The sequence below is a fragment of the Pectinophora gossypiella genome, chromosome 2 (genome assembly GCF_024362695.1).
Source record: "Pectinophora gossypiella chromosome 2, ilPecGoss1.1, whole genome shotgun sequence".
NCBI lineage: Eukaryota > Metazoa > Arthropoda > Insecta > Lepidoptera > Gelechiidae > Pectinophora > Pectinophora gossypiella.
This window is the reverse complement of record NC_065405.1, coordinates 10656660-10678654: the sequence shown is the minus strand read 5'-3', so window position 1 is coordinate 10678654 and position 21995 is coordinate 10656660. Positions and strand designations below refer to the sequence as shown.

General features: G+C 37.1%; 1 protein-coding gene across 1 annotated transcript; it reads left to right on the top strand.

Annotated features, from left to right (window-relative positions):
* The first annotated feature begins 944 nt into the window (after positions 1-944).
* LOC126375517 (uncharacterized) lies at positions 945-21816 on the top strand. The gene is made up of 18 exons (XM_050022490.1): positions 945-1213; positions 2556-2665; positions 3204-3294; positions 3430-3615; positions 4441-4820; positions 4894-4962; positions 5199-5367; positions 5560-5733; positions 6474-6633; positions 7419-7600; positions 7745-7854; positions 8382-8472; positions 9534-9719; positions 10129-10517; positions 11115-11183; positions 11575-11743; positions 12255-12428; positions 21631-21816. Exons 1-18 carry the CDS (start codon positions 1066-1068, stop codon positions 21789-21791), a joined length of 3018 nt encoding a protein of 1005 aa, XP_049878447.1. The 5' UTR covers positions 945-1065; the 3' UTR covers positions 21792-21816.
* Positions 21817-21995: the final 179 nt, after the last annotated feature.

Sequence of the window (21995 nt, the reverse complement as noted above, 5' to 3'; positions counted from 1 at the left end):
ACAATACTATAAAATAAACTCATCATTACATACAAAAACACATTACTTATGTACATAAACAATTTACAACAAATAATTGGTAATTGGTACAAAAGGCGAAAGCCTAAAACATAGCAATGAGTAAGACCATTGCTAAGGTTTCCAGCTAGTTAAGTACTCCTGAATAATTGCTCTATAATTATAATAATATACAGAAAAAATATAACAAGAGATGCTGCTGATTTTCTTCAAAAAAGCCCAAATATAGAACGAAAGTTATAATAGCTAATCTATTCTACTGAAATTTACATATTTTTCGTATTATATTCGTAAATTATAGTTTCTTTTCATTTTGACGTTTAGTATTCATATTCATTTATTCGAAATAATTTATATTACACGTCGAACTAACTAAAAGTTACTTAAGTAAAAATAACAAGTTAGTAGGACACAGCGCCGTGGAGAAGGTTGCCTGGCACGTAAAAAAAAATGTCGCCTGAGTAATTTGTTTTAGAGTTTAAGTAAAATTTGCATTAGCTTTATTACAATTAATTGTAGCGATTATGAAAATTGATGCATTCGCTCCCAGCTGTATCGACTTCACACTCACATTACATCCCAGGAGGCCACATTCATCCGTGTACATTTTAAACTTACTTACTTACTTATAGTTAAGAAAAGAGATAGATACCTGCACTAAAATACGCCAAAAAAAATAAATACACACAAAGATATAGTAACCATATCAGTCAAAAAGCCCCCCAGAAAGCGAGCTCCGCCCGAAGATACCCATTATGCCGCAAGTGAAATACGTTAGAGATAGGTTAATTCCATATTAAGATACTTATCTAAGTATTTTTGTGATTTTTTGGCTTAATCGGCGAATGACATTGGTTATATAACAATGTTATTATAAGATAAAGAATGATACACGAAGCTCATCCGTTTGTATCTTAGTATTCGATTTATACTTACAATATGAAATGTACTGTTGTGCGTTCTGGAATAACGATAAGGGTTTCATATAAATAGAATGGGGATGTAGAAAACCTGCGCAGTTTCATTGCAAGCGCAGCAGACGACATCATGTTGTGGGTACTTGTTTATATCATAGTGTTTCTATTGCTGCTGGTGTACTTGGAGCGTTGGCAGAAACATGGCGAGTTTGAGAAGATCCCCGGACCTAGAGGAATACTGTTCGCTGCTAATGCTTTGGATTTCTTGATGGACTCAGGTTTGTGTCACGTGTTATAACGATCACGTGGGAATTGGACTTGTGCACCGAATAGAAACGCAACATCGCAAATTGTAAATAATAGATAGATAGATAAACTCATTTATTGAGCACAATGGGCACAAGATACAGAAATAGTAATAAGTAATATAAGTGTAGAGCACATAAGTGAATTTACATTTCCTTCTCTTCTGGAATATTTTTGGAATGGAATGCGTTCAGCTGCTCTTCTTCTCGGTTATGTTATAACAGTTGACTAAGAGACCTAGGCAATTCTCACCAAACATCCACGAGCACCGACGTGGCAGGCACTTGTCCTAACGGATGACCGCCTCGCCGCGCGCGTCCGATCGATAAGTGATCCGTTCGCGCAGTAACGCGGTTCCTCGTGTGCCAACTGCCAAGCACCGCCTTACCGCGCGGTATTCCGTCCGTGCGGACAGGCGGTGTAGGCATGTGGTAATCTATCATGATGTATTGTATGATGTATTATAAGTATTCATGCCAGGATTGCAACCTAAGTACGGCGCCAATGTCCTTTCAAATATCTTGATTGATAGTCAAAAGAAGTTGAGAAGGACCGTTTTAATAATTGGCCGGATTGTCATTGCAACACGTTCTACAATATGACGGCCCACGTTTAGCTGCATTGTAGGTACTATTTTAACATCGTGGGATAATTTAGCTGATTACGTAGCAAAATAAAACAGTGTTTAATTGACAACCAATGTATTAAATATTAAGACAAAAGGCAAGTTACTAGTTGTACGTTTAAAGCATTGTTAACTTCACATTTTAGTTAGTTACGTAGTTTCTGTATCCGACGCCATAGTTGTTGTTACGAGTAGGTTACCTGTGTCAGATAGCGCCGTGAGTAAATGAGAACTAAAAACTGGTAAAGAGGTGGCTATTAATCCGCTGTATTATGGATACGAGCAGCGCAATGTCAAATTGCAATATTGCTTTTTAGATGTAATGTTTTTGTGTGGTTTTTTTAACCCCCCTGCACCTCAGCGCGGCTCTACCTCTATATGCGTTGGGTTTAATGTCATCCTGAGTATATAAGCTAAATCTTGGTGAACTTTCAATAAGGCCCATATCTCACTAGGATAGCATGGTGGTGCCACAAACAAAATGCAGTTAACTAGGATGAATTATTTAAAGTGCTCCTACAAGTATTACGACGTAAGTCATTTCAGCGGCACTTTATTTTTAGCATAGTTTTTCCTAAAGTGATGATTTCCAAAATTAGGGACTCATAGTCATAGTCGATTAAAAAAGAATTGTGCCACTGGAATTATTCAATGTTCTGGTTGACGATGAGTGCTTATATCTATTTCAGTGAAACTTTTTTACCACGTGAGATTGCTGGCTAATAAATATAAAAAAATATTCAAACTAAAAATGCTCACGAAGAAGTTTGTCATTCTGTACAATCCGGAAGACATAGAGGTACGTAAGCACTAATATAAAGCATCCTTTAATATAACTATAATTATTATGATTGTATAATTATAATCACAATACAGACACCTACATGAATATATTATTTTATGCATATTAATAGTTAACTACAACTCAGCACGCAGGGTACCAACCCTATCCTGTCTGGAATTATGAATCCAAAAACATAAGAAGGCATCAAAATGAAAGCAGAAAAGACTACGTTTGAAAAACTACTGTCTAGTATAGGAGGCGTTGTTATAGTATAGGTATCTAAATATGGTACTAAGAAAAAAAAATGTCATTACGACTGATAAGACCAGCTTTTATTTGATTAAAAATAAACAACTGCAAACAAGACCTCTCAACTAAAGCCAGGAGTTGGTAAATAGTGATGTTTAATGTACAAAAATTTCGATAATATTACTTACTTACTATGAAATATAAAATAAAAACTGCGAGTAGATGATTTCGGGGGCCGGCTTTAGCGAAACATAGAAATAACGTAGGCACTTATATAATTTATGTACTTATTAATTATTTGCAGACCATAATATCTGGAGTCAGAAACAGCAGCAAAGGATTTCTGTATAGGTTCATCAAGCCTTGGCTTCAAGAAGGCCTGCTTCTGAGTGATGGTAAAATAAAAATATTATTTTATAAGGATTACTTATCGCTTGAGCTACTTACTTTTTTTAGAAATAACCTAAGAATAAGTAGTCATATGTTCAGCTGTTTAAGATGCATAATACTTAAATATTAAAATGCTTCAGGTGCTAAATGGCAGCATCGAAGAAAAATTCTCACCCCGACATTCCACTTCAACATCCTGAAACATTTCTGCTCCGTTCTAGAAGAGAACAGCAATAAACTGGTAAAACAACTGGAGCCTGAAGTGGGAAAGCCGAAGACAAATGTGTCCTCTTATATTGTCGATTTCACTTTAAACTCTATTTGTGGTAAGAGGTATTTCAGCTAGTCGTACACTTTAAATTGTAAGATGATACCTGGAATCTTTTGGAACCGATTCCATAGGAAGGCAGCAGCCTCCGTGGTCTAGTGGTTCGAGTGTTAGGCTCACGATCTGGAGGTCCGGGTTCGATTCCCGATGGGGACATAGTCGAAATCACTTTGTGAGACTGTCCTTTGTTTGGTAAGGACTTTTCAGGCTTGAATCACCTGATTGTCCGAAAAAGTAAGATGATTCCGTGTTTCGGAGGCACGTTAAGCCGTTGGTCCCGGCTATTAGCCGTAAAAACACCTCCACCAACCCGCAGTGGAGCAGCGTGGTGGAGTATGCTCCATACCCCCTCCGGTTGATTGAGGGGAGGCATGTGCCCAGCAGTGGGACGTATATAGGCCGTTTATGTATGTCCATAGGAAGGTATATAGCTTGTCTGAGTTTTTTCATCGCTAACACCAGGCTGAACAACGACTAAATGATTTTGACATAAAATCAAAACAAAATAAAATAAAGCTTTAATGTTATTTTTTTAATAGCGCACTGTTGTTACAACCAGCTCATAATATTAATTATTTACTTTATTTTTTAATTGAATAATTATATTTGAATTATGAGATTGCCGTCTGTTGTTGGTCGGTGACAGTTATTTTTTATTTACTTTTATTCTTTATCTTAACATTAAGGTCAACTAGGGTTGGCTTGCATTTAATCACAAGATAGGTAATTAAGAAGTTCACTTACAAATTATGTAATGTTATTTGGCAAAAACTTGTGATAACAAATAACAACTTTTAGTGACATGATATCTGGTGCATTACAGAAACTGCGATGGGCATAAAATTGGATCCTAAAACAAGTGACGTAGGCAAGAGTTACAAAGACTCTATACACATGTTGGGATCATTAGTAGTGCACAGAGCCCAAAGGGTTTGGACATACCCGGACAAGATATTCTCCCTCACAACCGCAGGACGGAAGCAGAAAAAAATATTAAACCTTCTCGGATCCTTTCGAGATAGTGTCATAAATAAAAGAAGAGAAAGTAACAATTCGCAACCTGTTATCTTCAATAACACGGATGACGACATTACGCTTGGAAAGAAAAAGCTAGCGATGTTAGATTTACTACTACAAGCTGAGAAAGAAGGAATTATTGATGCGAAAGGTATTGGTGAAGAGGTTGACACTTTTATGTTTGAGGTAAATATCTCTATCGTTTACTTTGTGAGCTTCAAATTGATCAAATATTTTTAATTTTGACATTTGTTTCCAGGGACACGACACCACGGCGACGGCTATTCAATTTGCATTGATGCTATTGGCGAACAATCCAGAATCACAGGTAAAGTAACGTTATAATATAAGTCGATATATATTTCATATACTTACTTACTTAATCAATAATGTAAAACCAGATCCTTTTTGATTTGACGATTAAAACAAATTACAGAATCGTTTAATTCTCTCTCTCTTAATAAAATTAATGACATTAATTAAACTTCTTTTCGCATCAAATTGATGTATCCTCTTTAGACGATACTTGTTTGTTATTTTACAATGCAATAATATGTGTTTCAGGAAAAAGTTGCTGAAGAACTCTATGATATATTTGGTGACTCAGATCGTGAGGCCACAATGAATGATCTGGGGAAGATGAAGTATCTGGAATGCTGCATCAAGGAGTCAATGAGATTATATCCACCTGTGTGGTTCATCATCAGGAAAATAGACAAGGATTTAAAACTTAGTAAGTTTTATCCTGAAAATTTCAAAACTCTAAATGGACATTATGGTATAAATGTGACTACAGTCTTTCAACATTATTTTGATAGACCGAAACTATTATAGCGTAGACCTTTTCCAGTCGATTATTTAATTGAATAGACATATTTGCTGCGCTTACGTACCTGGTTTAACAAAATATTTTGTTCACTCCCAGAGCAATACGAAGTCCCGAATGGGGTAGACTGTGTCATTCTCATCTACGACCTGCACCGACGCAATGATCAGTTCGTGGAGCCACAAGAGTTCCGTCCTGATAGGTTCCTTGTTGAGCCCACCTGGCATCCTTACGCCTACCTGCCTTTCAGTGCCGGACCTAGAAACTGTATAGGTTTGTATTAAGGTTTTATGCTATTGAAGGTAATGAAGATGTTCTACATTTTAAACAACGAGGGTCCAAGCGTTTTTTCTATTAGAACTTCTATAAATAAAAAATAATAATTGTCGGTTGTTCTTTTCGATCTAGGAGAAAATTGATAAATAGTAGGTACCTAGAATCGACAAAAAAATAAAATAATAATAAAAGAAGCCTCGAAAGAAGTCCCGCAGCCACGGCGCCGGCGCTCGTTTCGCAATATATGCATAGAGTACACTATAAGTATGACTTCTCAATTAGTTCCAATAATATTTTCTTTTTTTCGTGTCGCGTACTATAATTAAATTGTGTGACGGGGTGGTAACAGGGGGGCTAAAAAGGCCACATCAAAGCAATTCATCTAAAAAGCGATATTTCAGTTTTACATTTGCGCATATAAAAATAAGTGCGCAATGCAAACAAATGTCAAACAGCAATATTGCTTTTGTAGATTAATTGCTCTGATGTGGCATTTTTAACCCCTCAGTTCATCATATCACGGAAACTATTGTAGCTGCGAGACTTTTAACATCATATCTTTACTATTTAAGAACTGTAGGTAAAAAAATATTGTGTCTCTGTGACTTGGGCACACTGATAATAAAATTAACTTTTTCAAAACACCATTAGAAATCTAATTCAAAGGGTATTTATATGTAGTTAGTAGCTTTATTTTTAAAAAAGTTTGTTGATTATAAACCAGGTATAATGTGCAGGTCAAAAGTTCGCGATGATGGAAATGAAGCATTCGCTATCGGCTGTGATCCGTCGCTACCGACTGCGGCCGGTGACCAGGCCTGCAGACGTCGTCTTCGTCACCGATTTCATACTGCGACCCAGAGATCCCATCTATGTACAGCTTGAAAATAGGGTTCATTAGAGATGTATTGAAAATAATATTAAGACACTCATATTTAAGTAAGCAAATGAAATTATATATCCAGGGACTTGGTTTTAGTTTTATTTTCCACAATACAATTCAAACGTAGTTCTAAACAATAAGTAAATATTATTGCAAATAGGTGTGCTTATTATACAGTCCACTGTGATGCAGTGTGTCTGAAGTGCATGCATTCGTAGTGTGCTTAAACAACGAAAATGTGCTAGAGTATAATGACTGCTGAATTAGGTAGATAGGACTCTGACGAGTAGGGGAATAAAACGACATGAAGCCGACAACAACTATCGAAGTCCTGCAGTGAACTCCTGTAGAGTTTGCGGTAGAATTTGAGCCAACTGGGCACCCTCAGGCCCATTGACTTGTATGTTGTACCGGGTGACAGCTCTCAGTGCTCCCCACTTGTCCGGACAAGTAGTTAATGTCAACTTTTATATAACATGTAGAGATTTTTGGGTTTTAAACCAAAAAAATTAAAAGTACCTATTATTAAAATTACACTCCCGTCTGAGTTATTATCTAAGAGCTGCTTCAGAGTGGTAGAGACGAGGTGTCCCAAAACACAGGACCTCCTATTTTGGGTTCCTATCTCCCTCATAAGTCCGCACATACGTGATGTAAGCTAACGTTAACTGTTCTAAGGGAGAAAAAAAATAGAATAAAACTTTATTTTATTTATTTATTTTTTATCGATTCGTAAAGGTTCTGGAAGAATGATAAGGGTTCCATACGACTATAAATAAAATTGGAATGTATGTAGTAGGCGCAGTTTCATTGCAAGCGCAGCAGACGACATCATGTTGTGGGTACTAGTTTATATCATAGTGTTTCTATTGCTGCTGGTGTACTTGGAGCATTGGCAGAAACATGGCGAGTTTGAGAAGATCCCCGGACCTAGAGGAATACTGTTCGCTGCTAATGCTTTGGATTTCTTGATGGACCCAGGTTCGTATCGCGAAATATTCGAAACTAGTATTGAGAATGAAAGTACTCTGAAATAGGTACTAAGCAGTGCATACTGCAGTGTAATCTGATCTGTCTCGTGAAATTAGCGTTCACCAACAATTTTATCCTGTTACTAAATTTCAGTGAAACTCTTTTACTACTTTAGAACTCTGGCTAATAAATACAAGCAGTTATTTAAACTTAAATTGGGTACGAAGAAGTTTGTCGTTTTGTACAATCCGGAAGATGTGGAGGTAAGTTACAAATTAATCATATACCTAATTTAAGTAAGTAAGTGCGTAAATAAATACATACAAACGCAGGGTTTGTTTTAGTTAGGAGTGCGCACAGTGGAGACATAACAATACACAACAAAAGATAAAGATATTTTTGTACATAGGTGAAGTGAAGTGCCCATTATAATTTAATTAATTATTAGAAATGATACGTAAACAAAGCAATCAATTGGAATTATTAATCAGTCATAAAATAATATGACAGATTTAGGACTTTTGCAGAACTTTCCATACCTAGGACTGTCTTCATCGGGTCTGTTTATAAAATATTTGTAAATGAGCGTTATTTGCTTCAAATGATTTTTCAATTAACAAGCTTATAAGTATATAAAATAAAGACGTGTCCAATATTTCCAATATTTTAACTCGTAAGTAGGTAGGTAAGGCATGCATTATGACCTGACGAAAGTCTGATTAATTTTCTTCCGCGTGACTTAAATACACGTTTTTTTATTCGTAGACAATAAAAATAACAATTTACACAGGTGGTGTTATCTGGCATTAAACACAACAGCAAGGGATTTTTATACGGGTTCATACAACCTTGGCTACAAGATGGACTGCTTTTGAGTGACGGTAAGTATGATTTATGATGTTAATGTCCTTTTTAGCAGTAGTAGATAAGTAGGTATAATGTCAGGTAAAAGTCAGCAGTCAAAGGCCAGGGGCTTTTTTAATCGTTCAACTGCAACTCACGTTCGAAAATATATACCCATTTCACGTCGCGCATTAGAACTTATCATTAGCAAGATGAGACAGGTATACATTTTCGCCGCATTTATTTTCCAAAAAATCAACTATTTGGCAGTACTCCGTTACACGTAACATAGATAAGTACTTAGGTTAAGTTAGAAAAAGTACAATGTTAGAGAGATAACACAATCGTACTGAAAATGATACGTTAATATAAAAGGACGTGACTTATTATGAACATTCGTTCACCTGTTATTGCAAAACGGGTCAAACTGATAATAATATAAAAAGGTTATTTTACCGGCCAATTTACCATTATCATTGCGTAAAATTGAGTGATAGAGTGAGAAACAGTATGATAAGAGAGATATGTGGTTTAAAGACGTTATAGTGACTAAGATTGAGAACGGAATGTTAAGTTGGTTTGGACACATAGAGCGCATGAAGGATAATAGGAAAGTAGTATATAGAGCGAAGGTTAGTGGTAGGGTCGGCAGAAGAAAACCTAGAAGGACGTACATTGACCAAATTGGAGATGTCCTTAGAAAAGGTTCAGTACGATCTACTCTGAACCGGCGTGCGTGTATGAAACGATTGATGAATGTGAAGGAAGCAAGGGAAGTACGTCAGGATCTAAGCAAATGGAATTCCATAGTCTCTGCTTACCGCGGTGGGAAATAGGCGAGAGTTTATCCATGGATGTATTGCGTAAAATAAACTGTTCTTTGTTATATCGTCGCTAATTAACTGGGGCCGGTATTAAACCTCGAACGTCCACTGGTCTTTATCCGACGTCAACTAGTCTGATACTCCTCAGTAGTGCACATCGTTCCTCACACACACCGCTCATCTCGTCTCAAGTCTTCCTCTTCTACTGACTTCTTCCACTTGCACACAATTCAAACTAATTTTAAATATGATGTATTGCGTTCGTTTCTTTGCAGGCACCAAATGGCAACACCGCAGGAAGATCTTAACTCCAACGTTCCATTTCAACATCCTCCGTCATTTCCACGTGGTTATAGAAGAGAACAGCAAGCAGCTCGTGGAGAGCCTTAAAACAGAAGTTGGGAAGCCCAAGACGGATGTCGTCAGCCTTATCTCTGACTTCACTTTGAATTCTATTTGTGGTACGACTTCTAAAGACATAGATCTCTTGTATTTTTACTGGACTGACTTCGTCTCATTGTCTGTTCGCTATTATGACATGCTACGCTGCTTATAACCGCTATCAGTATTTTCAAGCTTCGAAAAGCCTGGATAACCCGGTTCAATAACCAATCTGTAAAACTTTCCTAGAAATTTGTCTGATTCAGTTTTAATCAAATAACGTTTGGCACCTAGGTTCAATTTATGCCAACAAAAGAACAAAATCGATCGTAGGTACTGCAACGCCTGGCCTTTATTATCAAGCAAAACATTATTGCTATGGAAATATTATCGCTGAGAAGTACCTACTGAAAGAATGATGTTTTTACAATGGAGTAGTGATTTTAAGCTATAAGAAATGATGTTAGTAAAGGTTATTACTCTTTCTAGAAACCGCAATGGGAATAAAATTCGATAAAGAAACTTCAGATCTCGGGAGACGGTACAAAGATGGAATTTATTCTATCGGGCAGTTGATGGTGTATAGAGCACAGAGAGTGTGGATGTATCCGAATTGGCTGTTCCCGTTAACTGACGTGGGTCGAAAGCAGAAGAAATTGCTGGATCTACTGAGCTCCTTCCGAGACAACGTCATAAACAAGCGAAGAGAATCAACCGCATTTCAGTACATCGACGTGGAAAAGTATGACGATGATCCTTACAACTCTTCGATTGGAAAGAAACGGCTGGTGATGTTAGACTTGTTGCTTCAAGCGGAGAAGTCTGGGACTATTGACGCCAAAGGAATTGGCGAAGAAGTTGATACATTTATGTTTGAGGTAGTTTTTATTCAAACAGAACGTAGGCTCATGACTAGTTAGAGGTACATCCATCGCAAGATGAACTAAGTAGCTACACCTTACCGAGCTTTCTATTAGACCAACGTGATAGGTGGTGAGCCTGTATCGCCGTCATAATGGTCGAGCCAACTGTATTAGTGAGGGGGTTAAAACGGCTACATCGAAGAAATTCATCTAAGAAAGCAATATTGCTATTTGACATTTGTTTGCATTGCGCACTTAATTTTATATGCGCAAATGTCAAATTGCAACATTGCTTGGATGAGGCCATTTTAACCCCCCTGTTGCGTTTTTATTCAACTTATACTTTAAATACTAATATTTTAATCGTTATCGTACTTCCGCAATATAAATATCTACAAGCAAAACAGAGTGACTAATATAAATAGCGCCCAAACGAGACTACAGCTAGACCTTTGGCATGACATGCAACAGACACAATATGAGTTAATGTATCAAAGTGTTATCTTGAAGCAAACATATCAGTACTTATTACCCATACCATGTGTTTGGTTACGACGACTGCTAGGTAATAATGTAACACAGATATAACGGTATATATTACTTTGTTTTCAGGGTCATGACACGACATCAACAGCTTTGCAGTTTGCTTTTATGGCACTGGCTAATTATCCAGATGTACAAGTAAGTATGGAAACCATAATAACTTTATTGTTGAAGATGAATTCAGTGATTTTCTTAATTCATGCGGTATGGTGGCCATGACTTTAAGACGCCGTTTAAAAAAACGTTATTAAGTACTTATTTCAAAAATATCTTTATTCAGTAGGTAACATAGTTAGACTTTGAATCGTCAATTTTTTACATAACGACTCATCCGCCTAAAACTACTGAGGCTTCTCATATATATAGGCCGGGGAAAAGAGGCTACAAGAAAACCCTTGGCACATGGCCCTGGACGTTCTTAAAAAAATAACTAAAATGTTATACAATTCAGTACCTAATTTAGGCTGTCTAATATCAGTTTCCAGGCAGTTAATTCCATGCAATAATATTTTCTAAATAATCACTATAGGAGAAGGCAGTAGGAGAATGCAACCAGATATTCGGAGATTCCGACCGGCCAGCCACCATGCACGATCTCGGCCAGATGAAGTACCTGGAGTGCATCATCAAGGAAACGATGAGACTGTACCCGCCGGTCCACTTCATTATGAGGAAGTTCAACCACCCGGTCAAGTTCAGTGGGTATTTCTTTATTCGTAGCTCTTTAGGTTATGAAAAGTTACTTACTTTGAAACAATAAGTACGTGTTAATAATGATATATTGATGAGTGCCGAATAACGGAAGATTTTGAAGGAAAACATAATACATAATATATTTAATAGCTGCATAAAGTCGGAGCCCTTGTACTGTTTGAAAACATTGGCAAATTACTCATTATTCAGTTACTAGTCCAAACACTTCGCGAGTAAACTCCATAAGTAAGTACTTAAGATAATCTTTGACATGACTCATTGTAGATTTGCTACGTGGCCGGACAAATGGGGAGCGCCGACTTTTAAACCTTTATTTTATGTTTATTGTATTATAACATAATTAGTTTTCCTTTCAAGTTAGGAGGTCAGATTAGCAGCCGCTTCTGTTAAAAACCAGGTTAGGTTAGGCAAGCATCCTGTGAAAACGGGCTAACGCTGCTGAGATGACGCATAAGTACTCACTTATTATATTGCTAATAAGTACCAAATGTTTAGAAAACTACGAGGTACCAGCGGGCACGGACTGCGCGATCCTGGTATATGACCTGCACCGACGAGCTGATCAGTTCCAGGATGCGCTGGCCTTCAAGCCGGAGAGGTTCTTCGGTGAACCCACATGGCATCCATACTGCTATATACCCTTCAGCGCTGGACCTAGAAACTGCATTGGTATGTTTAAAAATGTTTTTGTAATTTTATGGGGATAAAAATCTGATAAAAAAATATAAAAAAAAATTGCCGGTGACGTGGGACGATATCCAAGGACCAATGAGGATAGGTGTTGTATACTTAATTGAAGACATCCTGCAAGTTTTCTTCTAGTTTCCGATTTCTAGGCACGAGAATTCTCGAGGCTAAATTCTCGAGTCTTGAGGCTTTCGAAGGAAACCTATAAATAATGTTTACAATTTTGTCTTTAAATGAATCACTCACAAATCACGAGACAGAGATTTTTTCTCGTCTCGAACCAAGGCTAATTTCTCGAGGCTTTTCCAGTTCGAGACTTCTCGAGCAGAATGTCTAGGCTTTACCCCACCTCATCAGAGTTTTGTAATTTCAGGTCAAAAGTTCGCCATGATGGAAATGAAGCTATGTCTGTCAGCTGTGCTCCGTCGGTTCAAGTTACTGCCAGTCACCAAGCCACAAGATGTCGTCTTCATCACAGACTTCATACTCCGTACCAACCATCAGATTTATGTTAAATTTGAAAAAAGGAACTGAACCTTCTTGTCTGATATAAATAAATAAAATAAGTAGGTTCATTTTTTATTATGGGTATAATACTAGCCATAGCTGGGCATTAACTCGTTAATCCGTTAATCGTTAATTAACGAAGTTAACATTTTGATTAACGGATTAACTTTTAAGTTAACTTTTAAAAATGTTAACGGACACGTTAACTTCCGTTAATATGCAGAAGTCCGTTAATCGTTAATCCAATGCCTACTATTTACCACACGGCACCACGGGCGCGGCGCGAAATACAGGTTCAGACGAGTATGAAACGAAACGTATGACAGCAGTTGAGTGGACGCAGTAAAAAAGGGTATGAAAAAAAGGTAGAAGATGCCTTACGACAAGAAGCAGTGGAAAATTCGAAAGACAGAGATAGTTTAAGTGGCGGTGGGAGCAATGCGAGTAACAACGATGATTTGATGACTTTTTCAGTTCTGTCACTCAGTCTAAGGAAAACCCAAAGAGCTCCAACTCTTTACAGAGTAAAGCGTAATGTCCATGGACATGGAATCAAAAGACTCGTTCAACGAACAGATATTCATAAATGTATTCATTAAATACAATACTGCTCAAGCACTAATACTGTTCAAGCGCTGCAGTTGAACGTCTGTTTTCCACGGGTAAAGACATTTTAACACCAAAAAGAGCCTCAGATGAGAACTTCGACATGTCATGAAGGGGAATATGCACCTTATGCCCGACAAAGTACTTTGTTTTATTTCTAACCTGTTAACTTCCAGAACCTAAACCAACAAGTTTTATAAGTTCACTAACGCAACGCAATAAATATGCAATTTTACACCTACCTATTAACGGATTAACGATTAACGTTAACTTGCGTTAATTCTTCCGAAATGTAACGTTTTAACGTTTAACGAAGCTAACTTTTTTTGTAGCGGATTAACGATTAACGAAGTTAACTATTTGATTAACGGTGCCCAGCTATGGCGATAGCCCGAAATGGGTGAATATCAAAATGCGCCAAGTTTGGTGGTTTTTCATGTCGGAACCCAGTTTTTCACATTTTCAGGTGAGAGCCTTCAGCGCTCCCCATTTGTCCGGCCAAGTAGTTAATGCCATCTGCGGCAAATCTACAATAAGTCACGTCAAAAAAAAGAAAATCACATTTTCATAATATGAAAGTTCGCCACCAAACTTGGCACATTTTGATAATCACCCAAATGTAGGAATTAAGTATGTAAGTAAGTTAAAGTAGTTAGGTAAGTAGTAAGTAGGTAAGCTGTAAAGAAAAGTATCTCGGTTATAATACAGAATATTTTTGATGGTAGATTTTTAAAGTCCTTTTAAATTATTATTTAGTAAATTATTTTACAACCTAAGTGAATTGGCATAACTTTAATATATTTACGGCGAAGACGAGGGGACGCACATTGAATAAAGACTTATTATCTACAACGATTCATACGATTATTCATTAATTAATTAAAATATTAGTTATTATTGATTTTCAATAAGAAGCAATTTGTTTTATTTACTTGAGTACGTACATACGAAAAAACCTACATGTGTAGTCATAATTATGTATGAAAGCAATTGCATTATCTGGAATAATCTTAATCATGTACACGACGAATATTGAAAGCGATGGCATTATTTTAGGGTTCCGTTTTCTACAAGTCTAAAACGTAGGTCAATAAATTCGCTTATTTGACGCGCGATTGCCAATAGGTGGCGCGCTTCATAAATTAAAAGTAGTTTATGAGGATCGCAAAAAGTGGTGAATTGCGTGGCTCTGCCTACCCCAATGCAAGATTTTATATAGTAAGCTTATACAACATTTCGTGTCTATGCTGTTAACTATTGAAACTTCCTTTTTCTTTCTTGTCCCAATCCTTTCATGTTATTCATACCAGAAAAATGTAATAATAATAAAAATGTTTTCAAATAAATTTAACAAAACCTCAAATCTCATTTTTTGAGTTAAATTTTTTTGTTTTAGTGAGAACCCTATCTCGAGCGCGCCGATGTGTGCGTGCGCGTGATGGCACATCGTCCGAGAAATATGCACGACGGGCTCTTAAAAAAATAGTTACAATCACTGAAATTGTTGGTAATAAAGAATAGTGAAATAAGTTAAAAAATATTTTTTTCAAATTGAACCCTCCGGACTTTAAATACAGGTTCTTATCTAAGTATTATACAATTTACCTATACATATAAGTGTATATTCTTATTTAATATTGATAACCGTGTAAAATTATGATATTAAAAAGCAATTTCTTATTATTATAAAGCATAAACTTAGTCTTGCGAAAATACACGTAATTCAAGAATATAGTGAAATGTTATGGATTTTGATGTGTGGGGTGTTGGCTTTGGTGTGGATATTTGTGGACTGGTGCTCGAAGGTCGCGGACTTCGATAGGATTCCCGGACCCAAAGGGATCTACCTAATCGGAAATGGATTTGATTTTGTGAGAGATACGGGTTAGTAATGTTTTTTTTTCCATACATTGGCAGAAAACTCGTATTGTTTTAATCATATTTGAGCGAACAACTGTAATAACTTTTACGGTACGCTTTTTTTTTCAGTGAAATTATTTTACTACTTCCGCTACCTGGCGAGTCAGTACAAGGATTTGTACAAAATTTACTTGGGACCAAAAAAAGTTGTTTTTGTGTTAAATCCAGAAGATATAGAGGTATAAGCTGACTTCTTTTTATATTTTATATATCAATATTATCAGTTTGAGTCAATTGCATCTTTGTTTACAGACTGTCATATCTGGTTCGAAAAATACATCGAAGGGCTATGCGTACCAATTCCTACAACCATGGTTAAAGGGAGGTCTTCTGTTAAGTGATGGTAACTGCCTACCTAAGCCTACCCAAAAAAGCTGCGTAAAACGTAGACACTTATCCATTTCCACCCAGACATGCGGCCACTTGATGCTACCTTCTTCTATCGTGTGGGTTGTGAGTACCAACCTAATCAAGCCTGGAGTCAGGGCTACTATTGACCCGCCCAAGGCCACTACTAACGACTACTTACTTACATCAGTATGTAGTAACCGGGACTAACGGCTTAACGTGCCTTCCGAAGCACGGATCATCTTACTTTCGGACAATCAGGTGATCAGCATCTAATGTCCTAACCAAACTAGGGACCACATAGTATTTTTTGATATGTCCCCACCGGGAATCGAACGCAGGACCGTGATCGTGAGCTCAACGCTCAACCACTGGACCACGTAGATCGCTACCGATTTCTATACAAAAAGTGTTTGGCGACTGAAAATTGATTCTAAGTATCTACGTTTGCAAAGCGCTTTAATTTTCAGTGTACTTATTCCAATTCCATCCCCTTTGCTTTATACTCATAATCATAACATGCTTTATATAAGTACTTTTCAAGTTCAGTTTATTGATGGATACGTAAGTTTCTATATTTAATTTTATCCATCACACAGGAGAGAAATGGCGGCAACGTAGGAGGATACTGACACCAGCATTTCATTTCAACATTCTTAAACACTACAAGTTACACTTGGAGGAAAACTGCGAGAAATTTGTAGAACAGCTCAGCCTTGAAGTCGATAAGTCAAAAACAAATGTGTCAACTCGTGTCACTGAATTCACTCTGCATTCCATTTGCGGTTAGTTGTTTACTTCTTTGCTGAGACTTTGTTTACAAACATAATAATAAGTAAATTATATAATACTAAATACTCATTGTTCATTTCAGTAATCATTGAAACCATAATGTTTCTGGTGTTGATAATATATGTGCCTATAATAAAACACTTTTAACGCAATTTCAGCAACTGCAATGGGAACTCAATTGGACAAAGAAACATCAGAATTTGGTAGAACGTACAAAGACGGAATTCATGCTTTAGGGACGTTTGTAATATACAGAGTGGTAAGAGTATGGCTGCACCTCAATGCCGTCTTCTCATTAACTGCGACAGCACGAAAACAAAAAGAAATCTTACACTTACTGGGTTCTTTTCGGGAGAAAGTAGTTGATAAAAGGAGACAACAAATGTTAAATATTGACCAAAATGATTTTGTTTCCAATGTTGAAGATAGGGAGGAGGTTATTGTGTACAAGAAGAAACGTCTAGCAATGTTAGACTTGCTGTTCCAAGCTGAAAAAGACGGCGCCATAGATGCAGAGGGCATTAGTGAAGAGGTCGACACTTTCATGTTTGAGGTAAGATGCACTCAGTTTTAGAACTTTAAAACTCTATTCATATTAGTATTACTACTTACTTCAGAAACATAGAATCCAATTTTACATCTCTACGTTTTGTCACTGTAATGTTTGCAATATATAATCTCTCTGTTGAACTCGCACTCACAACATATGCTTTTTGGTATTCTACTTCTCATGTGGGTTGTGAGACTGGTGTCAACTGGTATCAGGGTTATCAATGAAGCGCAAAATTTTTGGTTAAGTATTGCCATTTACAACGTAAATTTTTAAACCACTGTGGGTATATTTCACACCTTGCTGATATTGCTGGTATTTACATTGTGATTTTAGGGCCATGATACCACAGCATCGGTTCTTCAGTTTGCGTTCATGTTACTGGCAAATAATCCTGTAGTTCAAGATAAAGTTGTGGAAGAGTGTGTTCAAGTATTCGGCACATCGGACCACACTGCCTCGATGGAAGACCTGGCCCAGATGAAGTATCTAGATGCGGTAATCAAGGAGACCATGAGACTGTATCCGCCAGTTTACTTCATTGTACGCACTATTGATCAAAATACGAAACTAAGTAAGTTGAAATTACCGAAAGGAAGTACCTAGCCTTCATCGCGGGGGTGAGGTAAATCAAGCTTATATTGCGGACGTGCGGAGCGGAGAGTATCCTTTTTACACGCATGACCTATACTTTTTTTGACGTGACTTATTGTAGATTTACCGTGAATGGGGAGCGCTGAGGGCTCTCACCCGGTACAAAATTTAAGACAACGGGCCTGAGGGTGCTCAGGGCGTCGTCTGAGAGGATTATATTTGGAAGAATTAATCGACATTAGTAGGTAGGTAACGAGGGAAATGGTCGACCACGCCGGCGTGGTTGCTATCGGGGACCTGAGTTGTTGTCGGGAACCTCTTTGACTAGGGTAACCGGGTCGCCAGGATCGTATATTACGCCATTCAGGCGCCGATACTTTTCAGTACTGTCCCTAAGCGTGATACTTATATTTGGAAGCCGCAAGTACCAGGGGATTTGGGTGGTGCCGAGCAGAATAAGTACCTACAGTCCATAGTTACAGGTTTACAACCACCTGCTCCGCTACATATTAAAATTAATATAAAGATGACATTTGTATCAATACTATTACCACTTTACTAATAGCGATGTCTACGGTTTTACCTATCACGTTGGTCTAAAAGAAAGATCGGTGAGGTGTGGGTATTGTAGTACAGTAAATTGTAAGTATCAAATCAAATCATTTATTCGCATAGGATTCATGGTTTTGTATAACAGTTGATGGGTTTTATGTTCCAAGTATCACATGATCCGCTAGATTTAAGCATGCGAAAATTTAGGAGTTAAGTAGGTAGGTACTTAATTAACTAATTAAATCTACTTACTAACCTAACTAACCTAACATAAATCTAATAAAAACAAAAAAAAATATATAAATAAAGATGAGGGATGAGAGAAGGGAAACGCTTTAACTCGTTTATTATCCGACTGTTATAATAAATTAAAAAGGGGCATAGTTGGATAGAAAACAACATTGCCCGAGGCGCACGGCTCCGTCGACGCTCTGACATCCGACATCTATTTTTTTAATAAACTTTTCGGATAACGTGCCAGCCAGGATGATGAGCCTCGAAGAGCGCACAGTACTTAGTTCATCTTGGGATGGATGTACAAACCTCTGACTAACCCAATTAGAATGTAGTCGTGGGCTTACGTGTTTACTAATAATACATATTTTTCCTCCAGGAGATTACTGTCTACCAGCTGGAACGGATTTTGTAATGATGCTGTATGATCTCCATCGTCGGTCTGATCAATTTGTGGAGCCTCTCGAGTTCCGACCTGAAAGGTTCTTAGCGGAACCCACTTGGCATCCTTACTCGTACATACCCTTTAGTGCGGGCCCTAGGAATTGTATTGGTAAGTACAATAGAATATTTATTGCATTAAATTTTTCGGATAACGTGCCAGGCAGGATGATGAGCCTCGAAGAGCGCACAGTACTTAGTTCATCTTGGGATGGATTTTTAACCGACTTTAAAAGAAGGAGGTTATCAATTTGACCCGTTTGATGAGGTTGGTACTCCACCTCACAACCCACACGATAGGAGAATTTAAACCGTACGTATGTAATAATGATGGAATTGCACAACATTCGTATATTTTAGTCTTTATGCGCTTCTAAATACATATGAAAAATATTACACAAGTGTACTCGTGTGTAAGTATGTTTGTCCACGCATTTCTTACAAACTGCAAATCTTACCTTACCTTGCTGCTGTATCTTAGGGAATAGTGCATGTTTCAACAAAATCGAATAAGTAGTTATAAAGTTATGGACTCGTTGATGTCTTTTCTATGAAGGAAACCCTTTGCAGTATTAGAAGGTACCATGAAGCCGTTAGAGGTCATTGAAGTAACATTAGTAATATTTTGAGCGTAAATTAAAGGATATTGGAAGACGATTGGACATGCCTTAAACGAATTATAATACTCTTTATAAGTCCGAAAAGTTTCCACCCAAATTATTTATGCTTTTTATCATTTATGTTTTCATATAAGTAGCATATCATAATATAAATTAATAATTAACACAAAGCAGTATTAAATATCATAAATACAGTTTTATCGTTTATCTTTAGCGAGTGAAGTTGTTTATCTAAGTGGTCGTACAAAGTCCATACAATGACCAAAGATATTTTGTATGTATACATGGACATATGTATTGAGCCACCCAAAGGACTTATTTTAAAGGACCTACATTTAAAGGACTAGATCATAAAAATATTATTTGGTTAAACAAAAAGATTTTATATGCAGACTTGATGCTGGCATATTCAAAAATAATTCTGATATCCTGTTGTTCCAAATTTAATTTAAGTAATGTTCTATACAGAACGTTAGTGACATCGTAACGAAAACTTTGAGGGATCATTCACACCATGATTCTGAGTTGATATCAAGTGGAACTTTCCGTCGCAAAAGTATGGAACTGAAAATAATTTAATAATAATAATAATAAAAGTTTATTTCGGACTTATAAAAAAATAACATCCATATTTGTTAGTAACATTACAAACTTAAATCTAGTATTAGTAACAAATAAGTAATCGAGGCCGGTTGGACCCCCGATGGCGGCAGACTATATTTGTTTGACTGCGTGCAGTCAAAAAGTCAGTGCGTGATTTAAAAAAGCACTAAAATTTTCTTGAATTTTCCGACAGGAAATTTGCCACTTGATATTAACTCAGAATCATGGTCTGAAACATCCCTTTAATCCACGTTCTTAACTGACCTTTGATAACCAGATACGAACATGGATTTTTTCTTGCTTGATAACCAGTTACGATAATGGAATTTACTTGTCGTTTTTGTAACCATAATTCATAACCAGCTACGAAAATGTCTCCCTCCGTATTCATTACGGTGTCACTATCACCCTGTATATTATATGTATAAGTATACCATAGAAATAGCCGAGACATTTATGTGCACTATATTTTTCTGGTTTGTATGCCTTTTTGTTGATGGATTCCGGTTCAGGCCCCAAACCAATGAATTCGACTTTATGATTTTGGCTTCATGTCCGAATCATAAATAATTGACATCATGTGGTTTCTAGGATTTCGCTCCTAATTACATGGGATTTAAATATAGTGGCGAGAGGTGGATGAATACGTATACTATACCTCTGCCAACCCCTTCGGGATACAGGCGTGATGCTATGTTGCGTTGTAGATGTACTACAATGATTAAGTATAGTTAATGCGGGGATGGATGCATAGGAACAAGATTGGCATGGAGGGAAAAATCGTTGAAGATTTTAAATTATAGCTTTAATGTTCAAAAAATAATTGCGGTTCCAAAATTACGCACGCAGGCATATTTAAAAAGGCAATGTTCACCAACACAAATGCGCGATTATTATGCACGGCTACGGTTCACTACCTAGTTAGTTCGTCATGCGTTCCGTGCTTCGGAAGGCACGTTAAGCCGTTGGTCCCGGTAACTATTTATTGATGTAAGTGAGTAATCGTTACATGAGCCATGTCAGGGGCCTCTGGCGGCTAAATCATAACCCTGACACCAGGGTTGATGAGGCTGGTAATCCACCTCACAATCCACACGATAGAAGAAGAACAAAAAGCTGGGCGAGGCGTGGGTACTTAGTTCATCATGCGTTGGATATACCTGACAACTTAACGTGTCTGCCTTTCTTCGGAAGGTACGTTAAGCCGTTGGTCCCGGTTATTACTTACTGGTGTAAGTACGTAGTCGTTACATGAGGCATGTCAGGGGCCTTTGGAAGCTAAATCATAACCCTGACACCAGGGTTGATGAGGCTGGTATTCCACCTCAAAACCTACACGATAAGAAGATGTACCTGACTAGCTCAATTAGGAATATAGTCATAAGCTTATGATAAGTATAAATATGTCTATGTGCAGGGCAAAAGTTCGCGATGATGGAGATGAAGCTGCTCCTGTCTTCAGTGCTGCGTCGCTTCAGGTTACACCCAATCACCAAGCCAGCACACCTCACCTTCTTCTTAGATTTCGTACTAAGAACTACAAAACCCATCTATGTTAAAGTTGAACGAAGATTGTAATTAAAATTATGCTAAATACTTTGTAGTACTGTGTTGTGTTTCAGAACATAAACAGCGGATCGGGACATTTTATTTGCAAATGAAAAATAGTTTTCTATTTATTATTGTATTATTTTCTGTGCTTTTATACTACCTTAGACCAGGTAGAGTTTAAGGTAAGTATTGAAAAGTACAGAAGCCTTAATTAATTATAAATAATTTACG

What these genes read in the sequence shown, in the direction of transcription:
- LOC126375517 (XM_050022490.1), top strand. Translation starts at nt 1,066, where the DNA reads ATGTTGTGGGTACTTGTTTATATCATAGTGTTTCTATTGCTGCTGGTG. An exon ending in CGAACAATCCAGAATCACAG is followed by an intron (nt 4,963 to 5,198) that starts GTAAAGTAACGT and finishes TATGTGTTTCAG; the next exon opens with GAAAAAGTTGCTGAAGAACT. An exon ending in CTAATTATCCAGATGTACAA is followed by an intron (nt 11,184 to 11,574) that starts GTAAGTATGGAA and finishes TAATCACTATAG; the next exon opens with GAGAAGGCAGTAGGAGAATG.